Source organism: Denticeps clupeoides, chromosome 15 (assembly GCF_900700375.1).
Source record: "Denticeps clupeoides chromosome 15, fDenClu1.1, whole genome shotgun sequence".
Taxonomy (NCBI): Eukaryota; Metazoa; Chordata; class Actinopteri; order Clupeiformes; family Denticipitidae; genus Denticeps; species Denticeps clupeoides.
The window spans coordinates 9,591,452-9,603,644 of NC_041721.1; the positions used below are offsets into that span (position 1 = coordinate 9,591,452).

A 12,193-nucleotide genomic window follows, 5' to 3' on the forward strand; every position below is an offset into this window, starting at 1 on the left:
CAGGGACATCATCCAGACCGCAAGGATGAAGCCAGGAGACAGACACTATTCACAGGAGAAACAGTGACGCACGTATGGAGAAAGTGACAGCCCCTCCTGTACACCAATGCAGCGTGCCGGTCTGGGTGAAGGAGCTTTGTGCTGATGACTGAAAGCTTTTGCTGAGCTTTAGAAACTTGTTTCCTGTCAAGAGAGCTGAAAGACTGACAAGAAAACAGGAGAATAAAATGTTAAATGAGAGTGGAATACTTGTTTTCTTTGTGTGTGTGAATGAACCTCCGTCTGAACCGACAGTCACGGACGTGTTTTCTTCTAGACTGATGTGGTGTTGTGACTGGACTGATTGCTTTTCTCAGGCCGGAGATCTGAGGGCTGGCACCACATTCAGCCAGTCATTACCAGTCCCCCACAGAGCCTCACAGGCATCACTAATCCCCTACAGAGTGGACTCAAAAAGATCTGAGAAAGCAATACCGACCAGATCTTTACAGCCAGGCTGAAGAACAAGAATGCACACGGAAAGCCAACACACTAGTTCCCATACGTCTAGACCCAAAGCACATAATGAACAATTCAGGTGGCCATTGTGACTATGTTATATGCGGTGTTGGGGAGTAACGGAATACATGTACCGGCGTTACGTATTTAGAATACAAAATATGAGTAACTGATCCGGTCTGATCCGCGCCCGCACCGCCCCGGGACACGCATGTGCCCGCTGCCACCAGGACGACCCGGCCGGGCAGCGCTGCCTAAAGCCACCTGCCTGTTCCAGAACAAACACAAGTGTGCGTAATAGTGCGCGTAATAGTGCAAAATTTCCGCAAAATGTTCCATTTTCTCCAAGTTCAGTATGAGTGCGAGGAATAATTAATTCATACATTTTTATAATCATTTTTGTAATAAAAATGCATTAGAAAAGCAGCACCTCATATGTTTATGGCAATTGTTAGCAATTATTGGATTTTTGGGGAGGGGTTAAGTTTTTAAACAGTTCAGCACTGACACCTTAGATGGTTCTTGTTGCCTTTGTTAAATGGCCATGAAGTAATATTGCATTAAAACATATATTGTCTTGTGTTAAAAATTATATCTGGTGGCAAGGTTTAAAGTGAATTTTGTCATTGTCACATCAATTTTAAAATATCTGATTTGTATTGAAGAATCTTTAGTATTTTGAAATTATTTGTGGAAGAATAATATTGACAGTAAATGCCAAAAAAGTATATTATTAATTTTTTGTCCTAATCAGGAAGAGGGTCATTGTAAATGCAGATTTTTTTTTCCATGTGCAAGGCTACTTTTTATTTTAACTAAGTGATGGAATATGTTGGTGACCATAACAGTAAATACTTTTCAATGGTATAATACTCGTTTTTTGTCTAATACTCTTCCACTTTTCAGCTTTATAAATAAAGAAATGGCTGAAGAAAAACAGGGCTTTTTTATTATCAGTGATTTCCACATTCATGTAGTTGTAAAAAGCATGAAAATATATTAAGTAATCCAAAGTATTCAGAATACGTTACTCACATTGAGTAACTTAACGAAATATGTTACAAACTACATTTTGGGGCATGTATTCTGTAATCTGTTGTGGAATACATTTTAAAAGTAACCTTCCCAACACTGGTTGTATGTGACTTCTTTATAGCAGTATACTGTAGAGAGGTTGTCCCCAACTGGTGGCCAGACAAAGGACTGCAGGCCATGATAGCTGCCAAGACAAGCCCAGTACTGCAGTGTACAGCAGGCATTACTGGACAGCAGTAGCCCCAAAAATCTCAAAAGGACATGGTAGAAATATTTGTTAGGGACTTTTTTTTATTAAAAAAACAAAATTGATTGATGTATTGATTGAATTGATTGATGTATTGATTTGTGCCTAATAACTGATTTCCAGAGCAGTCGTTTCTTGATATTCTGACTTATGAATTTCTCTCCAGGGCTCACTTTCTCAGGGCCATTCCTTTTTTTCCACATGTTCCCTTTGTTTGCCATTCTTCTCTTCTGATAATCCTTCTGTCTCCCTCGTGTTTTCCTCAGCTCCAGAGGTGCTGGCACAGAAGCCCTACAGTAAGGCTGTAGACTGCTGGTCCATTGGTGTAATTGCTTATATCTTGTAAGTATCTTTCTCGTTCAACTTCTGTCACTACTGTTGGCCATAATTATTCTAATATTTGAGTCACTGTACAAGTATAAGCCAATTATAATAATCTACAACAGAATCTCTCAGATATGGTTTGGAGTAAATGATAAAATAAAATACAATAACCAATAAACAAGTTTGTGTTTGTAGTCAACACAAGGAATATATAGAATATATAAGGAATAAAATTATATAGTTCATTAACAGGATAAGATTGCTAATCCTGCATATCAGTAAAAAATCAACCTTACAACACTCCTTAAAAAAGAACGTGGCTATTTATCTACAGTTAGTCATACATTTAGGCTCAACCCGTATTCTGTGAAAATTGAACATGTTCTATTTCTGATAGTTATTGTACAGAACTTTTTGCTCTTATGAATCTCTGTTGTCGCTCTAGTTCCGAAGCTTTCTGGGACATAAAGGACATTTTCCACCTTGGGAGGTAAAATAAACAGCAAGGCCTCAGTCAGTGTCTGAGTATCTGAGAATGTGTTTCTTCAGGGGCTTTCAGTCGATTTTTGTGTTGGGGGACAATAAAATTTGCTCGACAAAAGAGCTTCTCTGACTCCAGAGTACACAGCCATTGGTTCAGTTTGTGTGTTCTTCCCGTCGATCATTTCTTTCATTTTGTTTAACATTATTAACTCAATTCGCTAACATGCTGACCTTATAAAATGCGGTGCTGGATTCTAATGAAGTAAATGTAATTTACATGTATCTCTAACATACTAAAGTATTTAAATTTAAGGGAAAAAAAGCACTCCAAAAATACATGACAATATATATGATGTCTTTGTGAAATACTGCAGCACAGAATACTCCTTTTAACCCATCACCTTAGTGAGCAGTGGGCAACCATGAAAGGTGCCCGGGGAGACAGTGTGTACAGACGGTACTTTGCTCAGTGGGATTTGAACCAGCAACCTTCCCATTACAGGTTTCCGTTTCCTTACCTGCTAGGCCACCACTGACCCCCATGCACTGGCACTGGCATTTCCGGATTGCTACAAATATATACAGATATGCAGATGAAATGTACTGAAGGGAAACACATTTTATTAAACTTTAACTTATATTGAAGCTGAATCTTATGCTGAAACTGTCAGTGTCATTCATGTCATTCAGAGTAATTCATGACATTCTGTTACATTTTCATTTACAGCATGGAGCTACTTACATAAGTGGTGTATCAGTGGTGGTCTTCAAAAAAGTTGGCAAAGTCTTCCCCAATTATTGAGGATCGAGCTGGGGGAAAATATGTTGTGCAATTTGCGGAGACCTTGGATGCAAGTATCCAGTTTTTTAGTTGTTTTTTGAAAAAGTTACTTCCAGTGGAACATTTGAAGAAGATCATGATATTTTGACAAATCTGAGCTGTGATTTCTTCCACTTCCTTTCTGCTGCTTGTAGCTCCATACAATTGCTGCGTAGTGCGTTTGAGAGCCAAGGGGCAGGAGGAGAAGCCGTCCTGGGTTTGGATGATAGAGGACAAAGAAGGTCAATGGATGTAGAGAGCAAGGAGATGAGAGTGTCACGGGCTGATTCATTTGAAGCAACTGATGAGGTGGAGATTGGATGGAGATAGTGCCGAGTGAGGTGATGATGATGGTTGATGTTCGGTGGAAAGGTGATATGGAAGGACGTAAGAGATGTGAAGCTGGGTGGTGATGAGGTCTGTAGCTAAAGATGGAAGACTGAAGACTAGGTCCAAGATGTCTCCCCTTTTATGTGTTGATGATCAACTGTTGTTTTACAAAATAAAGGAATAGAGAAGAGGATGAAGACAAGAGGAGGAAAAAGAGAAGACAAAAGATTTTCAAGAGTGAGATTAGAGTGACGCTAGTATTGGTCACTAGTTCAGTTTTAGTTTTGGTTCATTTCTTTCTCTCATCTTGTCATTAACGCACAACTTCATTTGTTCATTAGCATCATGAATGAAAACTGCAACTATAAGCTGCACTATAAGGCGTGTGTGTGGGTTTTTTTTTTAAGATACGGACTTCTGACAATGATTATACGTGTTTACAGCAGTGCTCTGGTCACGCGTTGGTGTCAGCAGGCCTGTTAGCGCAGCTCCCTGCCGCTCGGGCCTGCCTTGAGAGAAATCGTTACCGTAGACGCTGCACTTTTCCAGGAGGCAGGAAAGCCTCACGCCTGGTTAGCCTTTCCGCAGTTGAAGAAGAAGGTTGCATCGGCAGCCAGGCGAAAACAAGCGCCAGTTCACAGGGGTGTCATGACGTACATGGGCTCCAAAGCAAAACCCTCACAAATCAGTCAGAAAATGTGCAGTTTTTCTCTGTTCGCTGGTGTATTGACGGGGAAAGGAATTTTAATGACCATGGCAAATCAAAAGGTAGAGAAATAATACAAAAAAAAAACAGGCCATAATGAATTCAAAGTGAAATTAGTCTGACGCGTGTACCTCTCTCAAATTCAGTCAACCTAGATTCTCAAATGAGAAAAAAAAAAAAATTAATGAGCTGTTAAATGTGCGTTGGAGGGAACTTTTCACATTGTTCAATTTCACTCAAATGTCATCTCCTGCTCTGCCTGTCCCTTTGTGAGATGTGACACATGAATGCAAAACAATGTATTTTAAGATCTAAAATAAGCAAAGCCATTAAGTCCCCAGAGATGTCATGTTGTCATTGGGTAGTGCAGACGGTGGCCTTTCCTTTCCTTTTCTTGTTTTGCTCGGCTAGAAGAAGTGGATTTATCCTTTTTCATCTCGGAGATGATTCTTACATGGCGCTTACAGAACAGATTACATTCTGTAATTGCTGGATTTTCCTTTCTTTTCTTGTATTTTTTGCAATCTGCACAGCACCTTACTCAAGTACCTATGTAGGTTCTGAATGTGTGTACATATTTTTTCCTGCGTTTTGATTTATAGTTTGACTGACCTTGATTTGATTTTGCATCCGATGGCCTGCTCCAAACAATCTCCAATCTCTTTGTACTTGTACAACGACAATATAAGCATCTTGTACCTTGTATCACTCTCCCTGGAGCAATGCACGATTTTATGTCTCATCCTTGGACACGATAGTAATAAGTAGGGCTCAAATGTACGACCTTCTAGATTAGATGGTTGTTTCTTGGTTTGTTAGATGACTAGGTTACAGGCCTCTGTCTTTCTGTGCAGGTTGTGTGGTTACCCTCCTTTCTACGATGAGAATGACTCCAAACTCTTTGAACAGATTCTTAAAGCTGACTATGAGTTTGACGCACCTTATTGGGATGATATATCTGATTCAGGTAACCCCTGTGTGTGTGTGTGAGAGACTTTCTATGTGTTAAGATCATTTGTTGTGTGTCTGAGTGTGTGTGTGTGTGTGCGTACTTTCCAGTAAATATTCTCCACTTTCAGACCCAGGCTTACAGGAAAGAGCGCTGACTATTCCTGTCGGCATTTGATAAACATGCCATGGGAGAACAGCTGGTGTCTGGGTTGCAAACTGTGTGTGTTTGTGTGTGTGTGTGTCTGTGATCATTTATAGTCTTTTTAAAGGCTTTGATTTACTTTACTGTGATTTACAGCGAAAGACTTCATCAGCTGCTTAATGGAGAAGGATCCAGCAAAGCGGTACACCTGTGAGCAGGCACTGCGTCATCCCTGGTGAGTGTGACCTTTAACCTCTTATAGGGTATTGGCGGGTAAATTAGGGTTTAAAAACAATTTGTACATGTTAATGTGATGAATGTCAAAGTTGGTTTATTGTTTTCTGATTTAAATTATGGCTGTTGGTTGCTTTTTAGCAGAGGTGGGTAATAAATAGTTACATTTACTTGAGTAACTTTACGAGTAGGTTTACAATGCAAGGCAACACTAGTAAAACCTAACTCTTACTTCACTACACTATGCAACACTTGACTCTGTTCTTTTTTAAACCATTTATATTCTTTATTTTTGCCAGAGAGATGCCACCAGTTGATCTAACACGTTTCACCAGTCAGACGTAGCCATGCAATCACTTGACCACTCACAAACTGGGGCGCCACAGCACGGCACAAACTCATCACACAGACACTGAATGAAAAATGCCAGATGCAACTGTCTCCAGTGCTAAAAAGTTACAAAAAGAATACAGAATCCCTTTCATATCAAAATGTTTTTGTAGACATTTTGTTAAATGGTGCCATAAGCTAAGTAGACCACTATACATTCTCTATAGAGGAAGGAATTAGCATTATCGTTTAGTTGTTTTATGTAATATATCAGTGCTAACACTTATAATTAGCATATATAAGATAGTTTGTACATTCAGATTTAGTCCATTATTTACTACAAATCATACTTTATTAATATTATTATTAATACAAGAATTAGAACATTTCTATTTTTTCTGTCTGACTCTTTTCTAAAACATATAGTTATATACAGTTATTCAGTACTTGAGTGGTATTTGGAGTAACTCATACCTGAGTAAAGGTTTATGGCTATTTTATCCACCTCTGCTATATACGGTATATACTGCTCACTGGAAGCAATACGTTGATCAGTGTAATGCACACTGGTTTAAACTGTATCTATGTATTTGTATCTGTCTAATTCTGATGATGTATTTCGGTTGGCCTGGTGGTTAGACTGACATTGCTGTAAAGTTTCATCTGCTTTAGTGGCAGTAGGACTGAATCTCCTCTGCCAATTAGCAAGTTCCCCCTCTCTCTCTGGAGTGATGGTCCAGCGGTGAAGGAAATCTCCTGAATAAATGTGGGCCAATTAGCTGCGGCCACGGCTAACGACGCTTCAGCCGTTCCTGGGTACTAATCACCAATTAGCAAATCCTCTCCAGACAGATGGAAAGCGGAGTTAACGAGGGCCCACTCTGGGCCAAATGGGGAGAAAGGAGGGAGGAGGAGCAAACATTTTTATGTAGATGTTGGGGTAGAATGAGAGATGAAATTAGTATATAAATGGAAACGAAGAACAACTGAGTCATGGCAGCATGGGGACACTTTATGGGTGTGGTCAGTGTGTGTGTGTGTGTGTGTGTGTGTGTGTGTGTGTGTGTGTGTGTGTGTGTGTGTGTGTGTGTGTGTGTGTGTGTGTGTGTGTGTGTGTGTGTGTGTGTGTGTGTGTGTGTGTGTGTGTGTGCGTGCGTGCGTGCGTGTGTGTGTGAGAGAGTGTCAGTGAGACAAAGTTGTTTTCTTAGACCGGTTCTCCATCCTTCACTTGGCTATGCAGTCTTAAACTGATACACACAGATTGTCACAGATGATCTGTGGTGTGTACTTCACAGGATCGCTGGTGACACCGCCCTCTGCAAGAACATCCACGAGTCTGTCAGCAGACAGATGCGTAAAAACTTTGCCAAAAGCAAATGGAGAGTATGTACTTAGCGTTATTTATATTGTTTTTGTCTGTCTGTCTATGAATCATTTTGACATAACTACTGTATTTACATTCTTACAATCTTTATGTTCTCTACATTTGAACAATGGACTGAATGAATTTGCATTAACAGTAAAACATTAAACCTTAACGCAATAACTGTTTACTGACGCTAGTTTATTTGCACCTGCTAGCGCCTTTCTGTTTAAAACCAAATGATGGCACCTCTAAATGCACCACAACTGGGATGAGCGGCCACCATGATGGTTTAGTAAATAAATCACTGACTGTGTCACCAGCAAAGCAGCCCCATGGTGATACATAGAAACAGACATGCAGTGACAAAATATAAATGTTGTTATAGTTTATGTTATCCATTACAATATTAAAATGTTCAGTTTTTAACAAGCATTTAATTCATTTACATATACCTAGATAAAATTTGGTGAGTCTTTGTATTGACTCTTATTCTAACCCTCCTCATAGTTCCCACATTCTCTCTTTTTCACCCCACAACAGCAAGCATTCAATGCCACGGCAGTGGTTCGGCACATGCGCAGACTCCAACTGGGCAGCAGCATGGGCAGCAGCATGGGCAGCAGCATGGACGGTTCCCACCCATCCAATAGCAGCCAGGGAAGGACCCAGAGTCAAGCCAACAATCAGAGTCATCCGTCCAACCAGACTCCCAACCAGAACCAGGTTCAGACAACAAACCAGAACTTGAACCAGAATCAGAACACCATGCATATCAAGAGTCCATCTTCAGACTCCAGTCCCATATCCCGCAAGGACTGTAAGTAGGATATTGCTGTTGCCTCTGGCTAATACTTTGGAATTCTGATATATCATAAAATGGCTAGTGACATTGCTGCAGGTTGAGCCATGTTCAAGCCTTGATAAAATACCTTGTCAGTACTGTGTGTTTTTTTTTTTTGTTGGTGAATTTAGTTTTAGTTTTTTTGCGCTGTTTTGGTCACGTCTGGTTCATCTCTTTATTCGGGACAGGTCCTGCCCCTCCCGCCACTCCCTGCAGCCTGGCATCTGCTGCTTCTACTCCTGCTGGTGCAGCAGAGGTCTGCCGACCACGCCCTTCCACTGTTGCCACGGTAATTACTGGGCCCAAGTGACGCCAGGTTCTGCGGGGAGAGAGCTGGGAGGCCACCGCCCTGTGAGCCACGCCCCTCAGCCCTCCCCCCGCCCTGTCTCTCCCACAGAAATAACAAGGAGAGGCAGAGGACTGTCTGATTGCCATAGCAACCAACCTCACTCACTGCATACGTGCACACACCCAGACTTCAGAGGAGGGTGATGCTGCCCCACACACACACACACACACACACACTAATGCACTCAGAAGAAAAAGCATGGTGTGTTTCAGAGCTCTACAGAAACAGTGTGTGAAGCATCGTGCGTGTGTGTGTATATGCACGTGAGGGTTTGGCCGCCAATGCTGGCATGACATCAGATGAATCTGTAAATCACCTCCAGCTACAGCTCCACGGTTTACTTTCTGTGTTTGCTTAGTTTGTTACTTTCATGTCTTTTATCATTTTGTTCATTTGATTTGACCATGAACTAACTCCACACTTCTGGTTTTATACTATTCCACCTGTATTTATTGTTATTCTTTTTAATGGATTTTTCTGTTTCTTTTGGGGTCAATTTCTGAAGCATATGTTGCTAAAGTGCTTTATGAGAACCATACGACTGTTGAGTGCTGTATCCTTGCTTTTCCTATTTGCACAGGAGTCGTAGATGCGATTTTCAGACGTTTTAAAATAACGCATGTACCAGTCGAGCTAGTCAGTGGAAATGTATCTAACGAAAGAAAGAGATTGTAAACAGTTCACTAAACCCACTTCTGTGGGACCAGAGGATTGTATAATTTTTGTTGTCTATGGAAACATGCAATATGTTTAATTATTTTCTTACTTAAAACCTTTTTGTAAAAAAAGAAAAGAAAAAACACTCTGCATAGGACACACAGAGTGTACAGTGAACTATGGCAATGACTTTAGGAGGTCGGCTACGAAGGGTGACCTGTTGGTCCGCTGCGCAGTAGAGTGGGAGGTTTTATCTCTAGTTACACAGTGTCAGTGTTTTTCTTTTTTAAACTCCAGATGCTAGAACTGTTAACCCCCAACCCCCCCGCGACCCCCCACACCCCACTGATAAGCCATGACATGATCCATCTGCGCCCAGTTTTACGAGTTCTCAGGGACTTCCACAGCAGCACTGGGCACTATGACGAACGTTTCCATAGCAACTCCTCCTGTTGGTGTGTCTACGTGTTGGTGTATGTCTGTGTATGTGTCTTCTGAAGAGTGGACAGCACTGCAAGTGATGGCTCACATAACTTTCAGATGCCGATGCGGGGAAATGGGTGAATGGTGTGAAAGAAGGAGGGAAAAAAAAAAAAAAAAGAAATGCTAGGGCTATATGAATGAATGCATTTATGAAAGCATGAATGACAGATGAGGGCTGATTGTACAGAGACGAGGGAGGAATGACGTGTACGTGCCTAGCTTAGCAATGCTAAAGCAGAAGTTCCGTGATTTCTCTGTAATGTTACAATTTCGTACACACGGAAAAAGTTCATAAGCAACAATGCCCCTCTGATGAGCCAAAAGAAAAAAATCTATTGCAGACTTATGTGATGGAAATACAAACAAAAAATGGTTTGTATAGCATTATGCCTTGTAGGGCTAGTAGGACAGATTCGTGATGTGGTTTGACTGATTTGGTGATCTGATGCAAAGATCTGATGCAACAGATCCTACGTGATGTTCAGGTACAGAACATACAGTATGTATTCCGTTTGGATTTTCTGGTTTTGCCCTGTGATGTAAAACGGTATGCTATTCCTACCAAACACATATGTTGTTAGCTGCATCGCTGTCCATTTCTTCAGAATGAAAGAAAGAGAGTTTACACTTTGGCTGTACTATATACTGTCTTTTTCTTACGTCGTATGTGTATGTCTTCAAATTGATAATGTGCATGTGGCTTGTCCAAGTAAAGGCTTTGTAAATAGATTGTGAATACTATTTCTTTTTTTTTTTTTTATCTCTGAGAGACAGTAGCCCATGGGCATTTTGGTTATGACATTATTGTCCAAATGTGAAAAGCATGAATAATGTAATGTCATTTCTGGGTGTGAAATGACTGAAAGGGAGTGTGGAAAGACAATGTAACTGTACTTCAGGAAATCTAGTGCTGGGGTACTGTGTTGTTTTTTGGCAATGGCAAAAAATATTTGATGGGCACCTTTCAACCTGGTTTAGCATAAATAAATAAAACTTCAAGACTAAGATAACAAATAAAAAAAACATATAAAAAAGACAATATAATGAATGATAACGTTACTTATCTTTGAACATTTTAATGTTTTTGAACATCTTAAAATCATTTTTCAGTTCCAATTTTCAGGAAATGTTAACTTGAAACTATTATGTGCCATATTTTCCTCCAATAACTCACATTGTCTGGCCCCTTGCATTCAAAAACCGGGAGGTAGCTTGTCTGGTTACCTTCACAGGTTTTACAAACATGATTATCCTTACAAAATACCTTCAATAATACCTAAGTCAATATGATCAGAAAATTGCTGGCTTGTATGGACACTACAACAAGAATGTGAAAAATATGCAACCTTGAGCCATAAAGTGAAGATTCCATTTACAGTCTTTAAAAAAAATATTTCTCATCAACAGCTATCTCAGTTATGGAGTTTAGACTTCAGATCCAATGTACAGGCAACCCTTAGGGCTTATCTGTGAGCAGAGTTTCTCGATCCTGCTCCTGGAGAACAACCTCAGAAGGTGGTACTCCAGAATGTTTCCTGTCGCTGCACTGCGTGCAAATTCACCGCCTCCATCATTAGGCCTTTAAGCAACACTTGGGGTGAACAAAGGTCAGACTGGAGTGAAAATGTTCTTGCAGGTGGCACATGGAAAACTTGACCCTCACAGATACAGCAAACACACGTATCTCCAGAGACTGGTGAAAAGTTATGGTTTTGATGTTGTTACGGTGGTCATTACCACCTGAGCCCAAAGTCTTCAGATGCCCATGGGTGAACCAGAGAAAACAGTGTGAGGGATGTTTGTGTGTGCGTGTGTGTGTGTACGTGTGCTCGGTGGATTGTTGATGATTGTATTCTCTCTTTGGAATGTTGTGTGCAATGGAACATCACCTGACTGATCTGCCATGCCCTTGTGTCCAGTTGTGTATCCGTGTCTTCAACTGCCTCTGTGTCTCTGTGTCTCACCCCTGCTCTGTGTGACGTTCGACTTGTCGAGCACTGTCCGCTAACTTAAATAATGTTTTGCACTGAGACTCCCCATCAAGAGACAATTTTTGTCCAGGATTAGACTCTGCTCTTCGGGCGACCAGACTGGAATGTTCTAATACAGTGATGAAGGATGCCATTTTGCAGACGTTTCATCGTTACTACAGTGGGAAAAGGTTTCGGATGCCTGTTTCATTTCGAATCCAAGCTCAGGTCCTGAGTTTGTCTCCTTTAAAAGTCAAACCTGTGACTATGTCAGTGATAGCCATGGCAAACTGTGCTCACTAACACGACTGACTGTCAAAGCAAAAGCTGGCCAAAATTATGGGAAGAAAAAAAAAAAAAAACGAAAGAAACGCATTGATAATTAACGCTATCTAAATTGCATAGTTTTTTTTTGTAATGAAATTCA

General features: G+C 40.7%; 1 protein-coding gene across 2 annotated transcripts in view; it reads left to right on the forward strand.

Moving 5' to 3' along the window:
* The window catches only part of camk1da (calcium/calmodulin-dependent protein kinase 1Da), a 56,559-nt gene extending 44,431 nt beyond the window's left edge, over positions 1–12,128 (forward strand). For both annotated transcript variants that reach the window (XM_028954371.1, XM_028954372.1), the window contains exons 6-11: positions 2,047–2,122; positions 5,298–5,410; positions 5,693–5,771; positions 7,396–7,483; positions 8,007–8,283; positions 8,496–12,128. In XM_028954371.1, coding sequence (XP_028810204.1) covers positions 2,047–2,122; positions 5,298–5,410; positions 5,693–5,771; positions 7,396–7,483; positions 8,007–8,283; positions 8,496–8,617 — 755 coding nt within the window. In that variant the 3' untranslated portion in view covers positions 8,618–12,128. The remainder of the gene's footprint in view (positions 1–2,046; positions 2,123–5,297; positions 5,411–5,692; positions 5,772–7,395; positions 7,484–8,006; positions 8,284–8,495) is intronic.
* Positions 12,129–12,193: the final 65 nt, after the last annotated feature.